This window comes from Nylanderia fulva, unplaced genomic scaffold (assembly GCF_048542155.1).
Source record: "Nylanderia fulva isolate GAGA-0341 unplaced genomic scaffold, ASM4854215v1 Scaffold252, whole genome shotgun sequence".
Classification (NCBI taxonomy): Eukaryota; Metazoa; Arthropoda; class Insecta; order Hymenoptera; family Formicidae; genus Nylanderia; species Nylanderia fulva.
Window position 1 is genome coordinate 49,387 of NW_028190317.1, and position 15,311 is coordinate 64,697.

General features: G+C 44.7%; 2 protein-coding genes and 1 pseudogene across 2 annotated transcripts; all 3 read right to left on the bottom strand.

Moving 5' to 3' along the window:
• Positions 1-1,923: 1,923 nt before the first annotated feature.
• LOC114941299 (uncharacterized) lies at positions 1,924-3,237 on the bottom strand. Its single transcript, XM_029316234.2, has one exon. The coding sequence runs from the start codon at positions 3,235-3,237 to the stop codon at positions 1,924-1,926; it is 1,314 nt and encodes a 437-aa protein (XP_029172067.1).
• A 5,649-nt stretch (positions 3,238-8,886) lies between these two features.
• LOC146722933 (small subunit ribosomal RNA) lies at positions 8,887-10,065 on the bottom strand (annotated as a pseudogene).
• A 3,922-nt stretch (positions 10,066-13,987) lies between these two features.
• LOC114941300 (ABC transporter C family member 14-like) lies at positions 13,988-14,637 on the bottom strand. The gene is made up of 3 exons (XM_029316235.2): positions 14,549-14,637; positions 14,276-14,467; positions 13,988-14,207 (listed from the first exon to the last, which is right to left on the bottom strand). The coding sequence occupies exons 1-3, from the start codon at positions 14,620-14,622 to the stop codon at positions 13,988-13,990; spliced, it is 486 nt and encodes a 161-aa protein (XP_029172068.1). The 5' UTR covers positions 14,623-14,637.
• Positions 14,638-15,311: the final 674 nt, after the last annotated feature.

Sequence of the window (15,311 nt, forward strand, 5' to 3'; positions counted from 1 at the left end):
ACGCGATGTAATTACGACAATTAAGAAAGACAGAAAATTTTGGAAACTAAGGAATATGTATCCTAATCATACGCTTTGGGAGTATAAACATAGAGAAAAATATTGATTTGTAAGTGTCTGAATAGCTCAGCTGGAAGAGCAGTCGCCCGGCAAGCGGAAGGTCTCGGGTTCGATTCAGCTGAATTTCGGAACAATATTTTTCTCGCTTATTTCTTTACAGGGGAAGTTAGGAGAAGGAACAAGGAGGAATATCTCAGATCCCAACCATAGGATCATAGGATTCAACTTGTAGACTTAGAATTCCTGTGCGTCAACATTATAGATATGTACAATTACATATATATTGCTAGATATTGCTTAAATAAGAATTCGTTACATCATAGGCGGGGGGAGGGGCGGAGCCCCTCCCCCCTGCACCCCCCTCCCCGACTGCTCCTTTAACCTGGGGGGCTTCGCCCCCCCGAAACCCCCCGAGTTTTCTTTTGGCTGGGGGGCTTCGCCCCCCAGACCCCCCTTGTAGGTACGGGCTGACCTAGGGCGGGTTATGGAGGGCTTCACCCCCCATCAGGGGGGCCAAGCCCCCCCCCTTTATCTACTTCTCTGGTAATACTTCGATTTTTTTCAACACTCCCGTTTTCAGTCACTTTTTCACGCTCCATAAACAGTACATTTTGAACATAAATTTTAAGAATTTCAAAGAAAATGGGGAAAACAATTAAAAATCAAAAAACATTGAAAAAAAATAAAGTATTACAATTGAAACAAAATGGACCAAAAAATTTTAAATATAAATTGAAAAAAAGTTGATGAAACAAAAAAGGTGAGGTCCAAAACGCTTTTCTCGCCATTCTCTATCGACTGGAGTACATCTGTCGAGGTCGATTTTCGAGTCCGCATAGCCTACTGGAACTTGGAAAAATTTAGACGAAAAGTAAAAATTGAGATATCGAAGCGCCACCTGGGCCAAAATTTGATTCGTGAAAAAGTTCACTCGATTATAAAAAAAAAAAATTTCGAAAAAAAAAATTCGAGATATCGAAGCGCCACCTGGGCCAAAATTCGATTCGCGAAAAAGCTCACTCGATTATGAAAAAAAAAAAATTTGGAAAATTTCAAAAAGTATGTAATACACCCATAACCCTAACCTAACCTTGATACGTTTACCCGCGGCCCAGGCAAATCCGCCATCACCGCCTGAGATGCTGCCGGCCTACACCTGAAGCACGCTACGCATTCGCGTAACACCCTGCGAACCGCTGAACGTGCCGCCAAGGGCCAATAGCGCTGACGCACCGCGCATATTGTGGCCTGCAGTCCCGCGTGCAAGCTCCTAACGTGCTCTCCTCGAATAATTAGCGTTGTAAGAGCGTGGCTTTTCGGCAGCAGCATGGGGTGCACCGCATCCAGCGGCAACGCCGCCCAGCTTATTCTACCTCCAACGCGAATGACGCCACACTCGTCCATAAACGGTGACAATGATAATATGCGACTCCCGCCGCCGATGCTCCGGCCCTCGCCCAAACTGCGATATTCCCCCGGAAACGACCCGCGCTGCACACAACGCACCACGACTTGCATGGCCGCGGTCATCTCCCGATAAGATATCGATGACCCGATCTCCTCAGCCCGTCGCGTACGACCGAATCTCAAACAATATGATATTATTCGCAATATTTTCTCCAGGCTCGAAAATCTCTCCAATAAACCCGAGACTATCGGTCGATCTCCGACCGCCACGGCAGCGATCACTCTTTTCTGCTCGTGCAGTTCTCCCGATATCTCGATGTTTCTAATCGGCCAATGTCCCTCGTTAAGTCGAAGGTACGCCGGTCCTTCCCACCATAGACCAGACACAGCCAGAGCCGCCAAGTCCGCGCCACGCGATAATATATCGGCCGGGTTGTCCGCGGACGGCACGTGTCGTCAATCCGCGCCCTCGGTCAAGCGCTGTATCTCCCCGACTCGATTCGCGACGAACGCGCTCCATTTTCGCGACAAAGACTGAATCCATTGTAATGTAATGGTGGAGTCCGACCACAGAACCACCCCCGCGGCGGGAAGTCCGACCGACTCTCGAACCTTTTCTATCAATTTGGCCAACAGTAGCGCCGCGCTCAGCTCTAAGCGCGGTAATGATATTGCCCTCATAGGCGCGACTCGCGATTTTGAGACCAATAACCGCACTCGGCATTCTCCGGAGTTGTACGCTCTCACGTACACGCACGCACCATAAGCACGCTCGCTCGCGTCGCAAAAGCCGTGCAGCTGCACACCCCCGGCATCGATCACGCGGCCCACGAAACGCGGCACGCGTAACTCACCGAGATTCGTCAATTGCTGTTTTACTCCCAGCCAACGCGTATGTATGTCCTGCGGCAGCGACTCATCCCATCCGACCTGCGTCTGCCATGTGTCTTGCAGAATTAATTTTGCTACTACCGTCAATGGCCCCAGCAGCCCCAACGGATCGAAAAGGCTCGCGATCTCAGATAAAATTGTTCGCTTGGTTATGCAATTGGCAGGCGATCCGCTCTCATAATCGAATTTAAAACTATCGATAACGGGATCCCACGCAATTCCCAGGATCTTAGAGCTCGAGTCCCCGCCCAGAGACACGCTCGCATCCGTCGCGCCCTCCACGTCCTTCAATAATTCTCGGCAGTTTGATGCCCACCTGCCGAGCTCGAACTTTCCGCGCTTCAGTAGCGCAACCGTCTCCTTGCGTACGCGCCTCACCTCCGACAGGGTGTTAGCGCCGGTGAGCAGGTCGTCGACGTAAAAATCCCGGAGCACGCATCCCGACCTGATCGCGAATTCGTCCGCATGTTTTTGTGCCAGGTGCTGAAGGCACCTGGTGGCCAGGAACGACGCCGAACTCGTACCGTACGTGACCGTCAGCAATTCGTATTCGCCGATCGGCGCCCCCGAGTCCTCTCGCCACACTATCCTGTGCAGATGCGTCTGCGATTCGTGCAGCAGTATTTGGCGATACATTTTGATTATGTCCGCCACGAAGACATATACGAATGTTCGAAAACGCATTAATATTGTTATCAATTCTTGTTGAATCACCGGACCTATTCGCAAAGCCTCATTAAGCGAAACTCCCGTGCTGGTTTTGCACGAGGCATCGAAAACCACGCGTAACTTCGCGCATGGACCGGTCCCCTTTATTACTCCGTGATGCGGCAGATATACAGGTTTACCCCCGATCGACCTTGCAGGTGCGACTCTCATGTGCCCCAACGATTGATATTTGCGTAAGAAATTTGCGTAGGAGCGCTTCAAACCCGGGTCGCGGTTGAGCCGCTTCTCGAGCGCAAACGCTTTATCGCTGTTTCGCGCGATTCGCCGAGCCGTTGAAATATGTCCTCTTTTAGCGGCAATTTCACGATATATCGGCCTTCATCGTTCGTCGACACGTTCGTCATGAAGTGACTTTCGCAAGCCTGCTCGTCGCGGGTATAACCGTTAGAATCTGCTAATTCCTCGATCCTCCAAAATTGATCAACTCGTTCGTGGAGCTGCGCGTTATTAATTGTCGCGTGTAACGCACGCAATTTGGCGCTCGATCGTGAAGTGCCCCACCCGTACGCCCGGCCAAAATCCAGCCTAGACGTGTTTTTTGTAAAAGAGGGTGCTCGGATGTCGCATGAATTTGGCCCACGCACGCCAGCCGCCAAAATAAGTCGATCCCGATCAATAAATCGATGTCGGAAAATACGTTAATTTTCGGGTCCGCTAGATCGATGCCGGGCGGCAGCCTGAAGGCCTGACGTCTCAGTGTGCTCGCCGGAACTCTATCCGCGATTCGATCGGTGACAACGCAGTCCAGCTCGGCCTCGAACGAACTCAGTCGCGACCGGAATCTGACTCGCGCCATCCGATTTAAGACGGACGTCGATCCGAATATGCCCGATATTGACATTTCCGTAGGCAATGTCTTTAATCTCAACTTCGCCACGAATTTATCTGAAATAAAATTTGCCTGCGCTCCTGCATCCAGCAAGGCACGGCATGACATCCGCGAACCGTCCGCGCCGTAAACGTAAACAACCGCTGTTGACAGTAAGGGCTCCGCGCCGTCACCCCCGACCGCGCTGTGCGCGACCACGACGGCAGGATCGCCCGTAATCGGAGTCGAACCGTCCGCCGCTGAGCCGGCGGCCCGCGAATTCTCAATTCCTCTTCCCTGGTTCGAGAGATGTAGCAGAGTGTTATGCTTCAACTTGCATGTCCTGCAGCCGCTCGACGAGCACTCGGCCGCCACGTGATCACGGCTACGCAAGCAATTTAGACAGAGTTTTCGACCGCGCACCTCACCTATGCGCCGATTAACCGGAAGCGTTAGGAATTCCTTGCAAAAGTATATCAAATGCGCACCCCCGCAATAAGTGCATCTTCCCCCCTCGACCGTCGCATGCAGCGCGCGCCGTCTCGAAGTCGATTGCGCCCGCGAACAAATGTCGGAGCGCTCGGAAGCGCTTGATCCCCCCCCCCCCCAGCCGACTCCTCTAAAATCTGACTGCGATGGGCGAGAAAATCAATTAATTCTTTAAATGCGGGCAACTCCGAGCCCCCCAGGGAGGAATGCCACTCCCTAGATGTTACGTGATCTAATTTGGACGTAATTATATGTATTAACAACGTGTCCCATTTGTCGGCGTTGCAGTCCAATGCAGTTAACGCGCGCACGTGTGCCGCCGCACCGTCCGCCAGCTGCCGAATGCCACTCGCGCTTTCTTTCGTAATCGCCGTTAAATCGAATATCGCTTTTATGTGTGTCTGCACGATTACACGCTTATTGTTATAACGCCCTTTTAAAATATTCCACGCAAGGTCGTAATTGTTATTTGATATCTCTAATGTTTTGACGATGTCGAGAGCTGTACCCGTCAACGACGCCCGTAAATATTGAAATTTTTGTATGTCAGATAATGTTTTGTTATTATGTATGACCGAAATAAAAGTGTCATGGAACGGGAACCATTCCTCGTACTTTCCGGAAAAAGACGGTAAATTTAATTTTGGTAAACGGACGTATGTTGCGGCTTCGCTCTCGGATCGCGCTGATACTGGCGTGGAGGCCCGCGGACTATTTTGACCGCTGTCATTTTGCAATAATCGCCGCATTTTCGCGCACAACGAATATACGTTGTCTTCAAACGCGACTCTGTCCTCTATTTCGACCTCGTCTGTTGCCTCTAATTGCGACTGCACCTTGCAGTAATCTTTCCATATTGGGTCTAAGCGCGCGCGCCTCACTTCCAATTGCGCTCGTGCATCGTCATCTACCGCGTTCACGCTATTCACAAACGTTTTTATCCGCGTGCACGAACCCTTTATTATTCCGCGCTTTCTTTTCAGCGCCGCTATCTCTGATGCCGTCACATTTGACGTCGACGCACTCGCGCTACTTGTACCCGGGCTACGGTCGATCGGCATTTTTTTTTCTTTTTTCGGTTTACAAACAATTAATAATGACCGACGCGAATCAAGTATTTGCAAATAAATAAATAATTAGGTCACTTACGCAGCGCAAAAAATACGATTAGTGCAGGCCCAAGTACCGCTTACCCAGTTACGTGTCCTCCATCTCTGCCTGGCGTCACGCCGCCCCTCGAGGTGCCGCTCCGACGAATGTCGTCTCTCCCTGCGTGCAGCTCGGCAGGCCCGGTCACCGTCCTCCAAACTGGCTGTCGTCCTGGTACGTGGCCGACACCCTCGCCGTGTATCCGTACTCAGACTTGAGTCGGTTTCGTCTCCTCCGAGACGCCCGACGCCTCCGGAAATTAATCCGGCTCGAAGGACCAAAATGTTTAATAATAATTTGAGAACTGATGCGCCGGTTGTAAGCCGGCGCGTTCTCTACCCAACGTTTTTTATATTGCGAGATGATGTTCCAGCCGTGAGGCCGTTCCTCTGATTGCAGGATGCAACGAAGGATAGATAAACCCGTGTGGAATATCCACACGGAATAATTATTATGTTCCGCTCCTTGTAGTACAGGATTTATTATTGCGGCGTCCAAGTATACCGCTCGTCTGAGTACAAAAGGTTGTTGTCGATACACGCGCAGGTTTATGTATATTTTCGCCGAGAAGTAAGTACAGAGAAGTGTGTCGGAGAAGCGTTTGCTTCTCTATTTATATTTTGGGGCTATCCCCACGTATTTTTATCCGCGAATCGCGTAAGACCATATTTTCGACTAATACTTATATTTTACGATTGGCTATCTTCTGATCGTCGTTGTAAGTACGAAACAGCTTGTGAGAGAAATTCTTTTCCGAAGGATGACGATAATGCGCAATTCGCACATTGGATGTACTCCACTTTCCCTCTCCTAAGCTTTCCTCTCCCCACAGGTGCTTATTGGTGCAGTGACTCCGATTTCGATGAAGAACAATTCATAAGAATTGTAAAGGGAAGTTCCCCGGGCACCCTTATCCCTATGTTCCTTCCTGGCTACGAACACCCGGTAGGATTCCCTGTGGAAATCCTTCAAGCTTTCCTTCCTCCCCCCTCCACCAGAATCACCAACAGCCAATGACTTCGACGCACACAAACACACACACACATACACATAAATAAGTAGCTATTTAGTGTATCTATCTTTGTAATATCCAATCGGAACCCTAATATATTTTTAACACTAACTCTCTCTCCCACTAGTCTCGATTGAAGGCCTCCGTACTCATGTATCACCCGCGAATCACACACACACACACACACACACACACATCCACACATGCATCCACTAGAATTAGCGTATATAATTTAAGAACAATTTTTTTATTTAACGAATAAATAAATTTATTATCTCATGAACCTTTTACTTTTAATTAATTAACCCCTCTGCTCTCTCATTCTTCTCTTCCCAATAATCGCACTAAGTCCCATCCTGAGCAAAAAAGATTTAATTCTCTTGCCAAAAAGGGACCACCGAGAGAACAGCCTCTAAATAGCGTAAAGTGACACTCCCGGTCACTGACCTATTTGGGCCTTCGTACGTTTGCTCGGCTTGAACAAACGCACCGCCAAGCGTTGTTTGATGAATAAGTATTGTTTCGTCCTTCCTTCGACTCTTCCTTTAATTGGGTCTGGACGTAACACATGTTATTTATTGATAACATATATTTATAACATATTATTTATTGATAATCTAAGCAAAAGGAGATATTGAGTGAATCAAATATTTAGATTATGATAGTTTTCTATTAGAAAATTATGATTTATCTTCAATTATCTTCTGAAATATTCCCATTGAATAACGAAAAAAGAACTTCATGGAAGATGGTCATGTTATGACACTCTAATTTTATTAGTTTTCAGGAAATTAGAAAAAAATATTGTATAATTATTTCTATGATTATATCTATGAAATATATTTAAGAAATTATAAATATTGTTACGTCCCTGGTTTAATTGCGATCGCTCATTGAGTCTTCTTAGGAATTGAAGATCTGGTTATCAAAAGATTGTGATGATGTTGTTGTTTAACAGTTGTCATTTGGAGTCCGAAATTCGTTGTCATTGTGAGCGGGCGTACAGCCGACGATTTCGATATAATTATTATAATGTTATGCATATTTTAACTTACTTATTAAAATTCTTTTTGTGTTTCTTTTAACATTTGTTTAATAATTTCCCGGCGCGAGTGTGTGTGAGTGATTTCGTGTCCCGGTGCGTCTCGAGTTATTGCAAAGTCAGTCCCGTGAGCGTAATAATATATTAAAATATATTTTTTTCTTTTTCATATATCGCAAAATTGAAAAATTGTGACACATTAAATTATGATAAATAAATATAATATTATTAATATAATCTAATATCTGTAGGAATTTTATTTGTAATGACTTTGTATTATCGTATTTGCGTTCCTGTCAGAGTTAGATTTTTTATTATAGTATTTTAATATTTATTTATATTTATATTTATATTGCATCTATTAAAACGAGACGAGGAATTGTATTCATGCTTTTGTTGTCGCGTGTGACGGTTAATCGCGTATTTTTCTTTATTTATATAGTTGTTAAGTGTGATGTCCACTGATTGGCTCATGTAATATGTACAGAAAAAGTAATTCTCTTTGAAAGGTCCGGCAGAGGCAGAGTGTCGAATTATGCGAAAACGAAAAAAGTGTAAGCCACCTTTTTTGTGAATATTTTAATAAGTTAGGAGTCAGAATAAATACGAGTGACAAATAAGAATGAGTGCTCTCTCTCTCTCTCTCTCTCTCTCCTCTCTCTCTCTTTTCTTGTTTAATCAAATAACTTAAACCCATATTTTTACATATTTAAATACATATTTTAGAAAAGATATCGAACCTAGACAAAACGTTTCACATATTAAAAAATACTAAAAATAACAATATAAATCATCAAGATGCATCACAGAAGCTGACATAGAACATCATTCTTTAAAAAAAGCAGACAAAATTTTTTTTAAATAAATAAGAATATAAATTTGGGAAATAATAAAGGTTTTTAAAAAACCACTCCTCAATGTTTAAAGTCGACCAGACTGGCAATAATTTATTATAAATAATTATTTGAAATACAACAACGTTTCGGCTGTCATTGCAGCCCTTTTCAAGTACATCAAATTTAAAACAGTAAATCAACTTCTATGCAAACTACCGACAATGTTAACGCTTGTTTTGATGAACAATGCAAGACTGACAGAAGTAAGCACATATTAAATAGATGTTAACTGTTCACAAGAATCTTAGTCACTAAGCGTTAAGAAGATAGAGACGAAACTCGGGGGTCTCGTCTGGGCCTGGTGAGGTTTCCCGTGTTGAGTCAAATTAAGCCGCAGGCTCCACTCCTGGTGGTGCCCTTCCGTCAATTCCTTTAAGTTTCAGCTTTGCAACCATACTTTCCCCGGAACCCAAAAGCTTTGGTTTCCCGAAAGCTGCTCGCCGAGTCATCGGAGGAACTTCGGCGGATCGCTAGCTGGCATCGTTTATGGTTAGAACTAGGGCGGTATCTGATCGCCTTCGAATCTCTAACTTTCGTTCTTGATTAATGAAAACATTTTTGGCAAATGCTTTCGCTTCTGTCCGTCTTGCGACGATCCAAGAATTTCACCTCTAACGTCGCAATACGAATGCCCTCATCTGTCCCTATTAATCATTACCTCGGGGTTCCGAAAACCAACAAAATAGAATCGAGGTCCTATTCCATTATTCCATGCACGCAGTATTCAGGCGAAGGTAGCCTGCTTTAAGCACTCTAATTTGTTCAAAGTAAACGTACCGGCCCGACTCGACACTCAGTAAAGAGCACCGCGACGGGATATTAGTTGGGCCGCCCCTCGCGAGGCTAAGCCCACCGGTAGGACGTCCCACATCACGCCAGTTAAACACCGCGAGCGGTGAACCGACGGTGTGCGACACAGATTCAACTACGAGCTTTTTAACCGCAACAACTTTAATATACGCTATTGGAGCTGGAATTACCGCGGCTGCTGGCACCAGACTTGCCCTCCAATGGATCCTCGTTAAAGGATTTAAAGTGTACTCATTCCGATTACGGGGCCTCGGATGAGTCCCGTATCGTTATTTTTCGTCACTACCTCCCCGTGCCGGGAGTGGGTAATTTGCGCGCCTGCTGCCTTCCTTGGATGTGGTAGCCGTTTCTCAGGCTCCCTCTCCGGAATCGAACCCTGATTCCCCGTTACCCGTTACAACCATGGTAGGCGCAGAACCTACCATCGACAGTTGATAAGGCAGACATTTGAAAGATGTCGCCGGTGCTAGGACCGTGCGATCAGCACAAAGTTATTCAGAGTCACCAAAATAAACGGTGGACGAACGGCGAGCCGCCCGCCACCGATTGGTTTTGATCTAATGAAAGCGTCCCTTCCATCACTGGTCGGGACTCTGTTTTGCATGTATTAGCTCTAGAATTACCACAGTTATCCAAGTAAATGTGGGTACAATCTAATGAACCATAACTGATTTAATGAGCCATTCGCGGTTTCACCTTAATTCGGCATGCACTGAGACATGCATGGCTTAATCTTTGAGACAAGCATATGACTACTGGCAGGATCAACCAGGGAGCTTCGGGTTCGGTTACTCGCAAGGGAGTAACTCGCGAGCGAGCCCGAAGACTCGTCGCTAGCTCTTTTTCGCGCGCGCGCGCGTTCGATGCCGAAACACCGACGCGCGCGCGACACGCTCGTATGTGCCATTTTATTTGCCGCCGGTCTTGCTCAGCCGGTCGGCGACACTCTGCTGTGTTTAACGCTATTATGTAAAGCGTACGAGAGAACGACGGAGGCGAGAGTAAACCCCCGACGCCGCCGCCTCTCCTTTTCTTCCTCCTTCTCTCCGTTCAAAAATCCACAAGATCAAAATACTCGTGTTCTTATTCTCCCAAATGTTATGATGCGCGGTCTCGAGAGACCGCGCGATTCACCCTGACGCTAGATCGACGATGGCGATGCTTAGACGTCGAGGACTGTTCTGTCTGGTTCGTACGCGTTTAACCGCACACGACCAGCAATAAGATTTCGCTACGGCGTACAAAGCGAGCGGGAAGAAGCAACTCTTCCCGCAAACTCGTATCCGTGGAGTAGATGCTCGGTAAGCGCGACGATTCCGCTGCTGCGTACGAAACGAGAGGGAACCGCGCGGCCAACACACTAGAGGCGTGCGCGCCACATAAGAGCCATTCGGTCTTGCGACACCGACTCGTGGCAATGCTGTGCTCGTAATAAATAAGTATGCGTTAATTTTGCGCGCGTTCGGCGACGAACGAGAAGAGCCGCACCGTAATCCCCGGCGAAGAGGAATACGAGACGACGCGAGAGTCGAACGTACGTTCTCGCGAGACACGCAACCTCCAAGCATGAGAAGACTTGGCGGCGGCGCGTTCTGCGACGATCGTATATTATTTTATATATTCGTGGTTTCCAAATCAAACATTTTATATAAATGTTCTCTCCGTGTCAGAGTCGCGACTCGACAAAATCCGTTTTCGACCCGTTCGGGCGATTCTTCGTTTGTCAACGTCGAGAGCGCGACACGTACAATATTAATTTCTCCTACCTCTTATAGTACCCAACCGACCGGCCAAGCGGTCGGCGACGGTACGGAGAGCGGTCGAAACACGCCGGAGTGGCGAGAGACTCGAGAAAGTACGTTTACGACTCGTCCGGACTCGCTCGACTCGTTCGACGCGCCGAGCGCGACGTATCTCTTATAGTACCCAACCGGCCGGCCAGGCGGTCGGCGACGCACGGTCCTACGCACGGCCGTATGCGAGCGCGAGCGCCGAAAGGCGCGTTCAATCGAGACATTGTCGCGGAGAGCGAACGATCGAAAAGTCCTATTGTACGATAAAATAATATCACGATAGCCGTATGGCGAATGTCAAACAACGATAATTAGCATTAATTAAGAAGGAAACAAACGAAATGCCGGGACAATAAGGTATAAGCACCGACGGTACCTCCGGGCCGGGCGGCACCTCCGGGTCGGGCGGCACCTCCGGGCCAGGCGACACCTCCGGGAACCACGGCCGACCGGCGGCACCTCCGGGCCGGGCGGCACCTCCGGGAACCACAGCCGACCGGCGACACCTCCGGGCCGGGCGACACCTCCGGGCCGGGCGACACCTCCGGGAACCACGGCCGACCGGCGACACCTCCGGGCCGGGCGACACCTCCGGGAACCACGGCCGACCGGCGACACCTCCGGGACGGGCGGCACCTCCGGACGACCGAATGATCTCTCGAAGTCAGACGACCGCCGGCGGTACCTCCGGAACACTTAACGACGATTTACGGCGCCGCAACGAGGAGAGCTACGTAAAAACGTTTCGGACGAAAGTTACTTACTATTCGGCGCTCGCTCGACATAAGGGCGCTGTCCGATTACTAACTCGAAACGTGTCTCTCAAACCCACGTGTCGGAGACATATATTTCGAATTATTACGGATGATACGCAACACGCAAGCTGCGGTGACCGCGATTACGGTACGGAACACTCGCCCGATGCGAAATCACGCGCGCGGCAACCGAGACGGCTCGTTACGGGCGTGATTATACGTGCGGCACCACATAACGGCCGGCGTCAACTTGGGGACGGACGGCACCTCCGGGACGGGCGACACCTCCGGACGACCGAATGATTTCACCAAGTCCGTCGCCCGCCGGCGGTACCTCCGGGGCACTTGACGGCGAGTAGCGCCGCTACGAGGAGATAATGCTACGATACGGAAATACGTTTCGGACAAAGGTTTCGTACTTTTCGACGCTCCGCACGACCGCGCGACACGATTATTACGATATCTGCTAATTCCCGGCTTACACTCGTCGGATGCACAATCTTCGAGATTCTACGACCGATACGTGGACGAATGCAGGCAGGATGCCGATAAGCGAAGCCGGAGTGTTTGCACGAATAAACTTTCCGATGCGTCCTCATTTAATTAATCTCATTTAGCTCGCTCGTTAGCGGTACAAGCGAGAACTCGGGAACAGGCGCAAAATTAAACGTCATTAAATAAATAAATATTTTTTCAGAAAATATTTATTTAGTCAAATCGGAAATATTTTAATTTTTTATTCAAAAATAATACGTAGATTACTTGTATTTAAGAAATTGCAAAAAATAAGTAGAATACCTAATTTTTATTATTTCAACACATAAAACTTAAAGTTAAGTTACGTTGTGAGAATTTTATAAAAAAAGAAGTTAGAGAAATTGCACTGCGCAAAGTCATTTATTTTGATTTCTTCATATATTTATATTATATGTAGAGTAGCAATACTGTGTAGTTATTACAATTCTTTTATTGATAATATATATTCATGATTACAAGTGCAATATGTGAAATTAATTATATGACACATTAAGCTAAAAGTTAAGTTACATTGCGAGAATTTTATAAAAAAGAAAGTTGGAAAAGCTGCACTACGCAAAGCTATTTATTTTGATTTTTTCATATATTTTCAGTTTTTATAAATTTATCAAATCAGAGTGAATTCTCTCTTTAATATTATTTAGTATTATATTTAGTATAATATTTTAGTATTATATTTAGTATTATATTTTAGTATTATATTTAGTATTATATTTTACTATTATATTTGTCACTATGTCAAAGTATATTAATATATTAATTTTTGTGATCAGATCTCTCAGAACAATGCGTGGATTATTTCTATTTAAACTATTAACAATTGCCAAAAAATCGTCTTTACTTTCTATAAAAATAAAGTAATTTTAATTATTTAGATATAAGTAATCAGAAATTAACGCATTGATGCAAGAATTTAACTGACAAAAAAATTAAAAAGCGCTGTGTAATAACTTTAGATTTTTTACGATTTATATTAATATTAACCTGTCAAAAATCAAATTAATATGTTATGTGCTGTTGTATGCACTTAATACGTACAATATTATTGCAATGAAAACATTTTATATTACTTTAAATAAATATATAATAATAATACTATTCTGTACAATTATACATATAATACATGTTTTTCTTAAAATTCCTATTAACTGAACAATTAATGTGTATCGTCTTGTGTTTTATATTTATCACATGATAATTACAAAAATTTTTAAAAATTTGAATACCTAAAAGATTATAACTTAACGACATTTCCCATTATGTAAAAAAAATGCAAATTAAAAAAAATTATTTAAATTAATTTTGAAATATTTATCTTCAGAAGAAATGCAGAAAATGTTTACACTCTTAGTTCTAGTTTCTTAATAATAATTGTTAGAATCCATGAGGGGTTACATAGAACCCATAATTAAACATTGGATTTACGAAGATAATTTTTCAATTTGAGGTACTTAAAAATTTTTTATTCAAAAGCAAAGCAAATGAGAAAATAAGAAAAAGAGACTAATTTCACAGAGATAAATAAATATCAAGTTATTAATACACGAACAATTGCTTTCTCTAATATTACAGATAAGAAGTACCTTCGCATTGTGTAGCACAGCTCTGACTAAGCAGAACAATTGTCTCTGCCCAGTGCTGAGATTACTACCACCTTCATCCAAGACTGCATCCAAACCATCCAATCGATGAAACAAAGAATGCACTTTACATTTCTCAAAGGTTTTGTATATATGTGCATATAGGTATACTGATCCAACGGATCCACATTCTCTCGATTAGTACCCAAGATAAGAAACGGATTCTGAGGTATAATTGCTAAATGGGATCTGGAATGTTTTTCTTTTCTTTACAACTGTTAACATACAATAATTATTTTTTGCAAGTTTATGAATACCTTAATGTGTTCAGTTGTAACGTTTGAATATTCACGTTGTCGATTAATATACTCCCAGAACTGATCTCTGTCAGTCTAAACAACGAAGATAGGAACAAACTTTTTCCAGCACCGGTGCGACCAACGACGCCTATTTTTTCCGCTGGTCGAGTAACGAATGTTATCTCTTTCAACGATGGCACTAAATGGTTCCTGCAAATATAATTACAAAAATTTCTTTTACCAAATGTTACAATCGTGCATTATCTTTATCAAAAAATTTGAAAATATTACCTGTACATCAAAACAACTTCTTTAAATTCCACAACACTTTGACTAGGCCACGCGTAAGGTTGATTAGTGTCCATTGTATTTTCAGTCGGCACTTGATCTAAATACTGTTTAACTCGTTCCACCGTAATCTCTCTATCTGTCTCAGTAACACCAGCGCGATGACGCGACACGCGATATGCGACGAATCGCGAGAATAGGATTTTCTACCTATTCATATAAACGCGATGCGCGATTACGAAACCTAACATCATTTATTGCATATTTACCATTTATTGCAATTCTATAATTTAATGACAATATCACTCTCGGATCAATGTCGTTGCACGTTTATTTATGACCACAGAGATCCTCTTTGTTTATAACGACATCGCATCTATAGATAGGATCGCAGTAAATCGCTCGTCGCGCGCTACAAATCTTCAAACTTGGTCAACTTTTTTGCGATGTCGCACTCTATAGTGCGACGGATATAACGTGCGAAAAAGCTGTACGCTCATTGGATATCGCGCATCGCGTGTCGCGTCATCGCGTTGGTGTGCAGGAGCCATAAAGGTGCCTTTACATGGTAGCATCAAGCGTCAAGCATCTACGTTTGCGCAGATGTCACATAAGAAAGAAAATAGCTTCTTGTGGCTAATAATATTAATAAATATAATAAATATAATGATTATAATTAATATTATATTAATTTTCAGTACTAATATGTGCTAATATTCATTTGATCTCGACTTATTCATTGTATGATCTCGTATGATTCATCTTA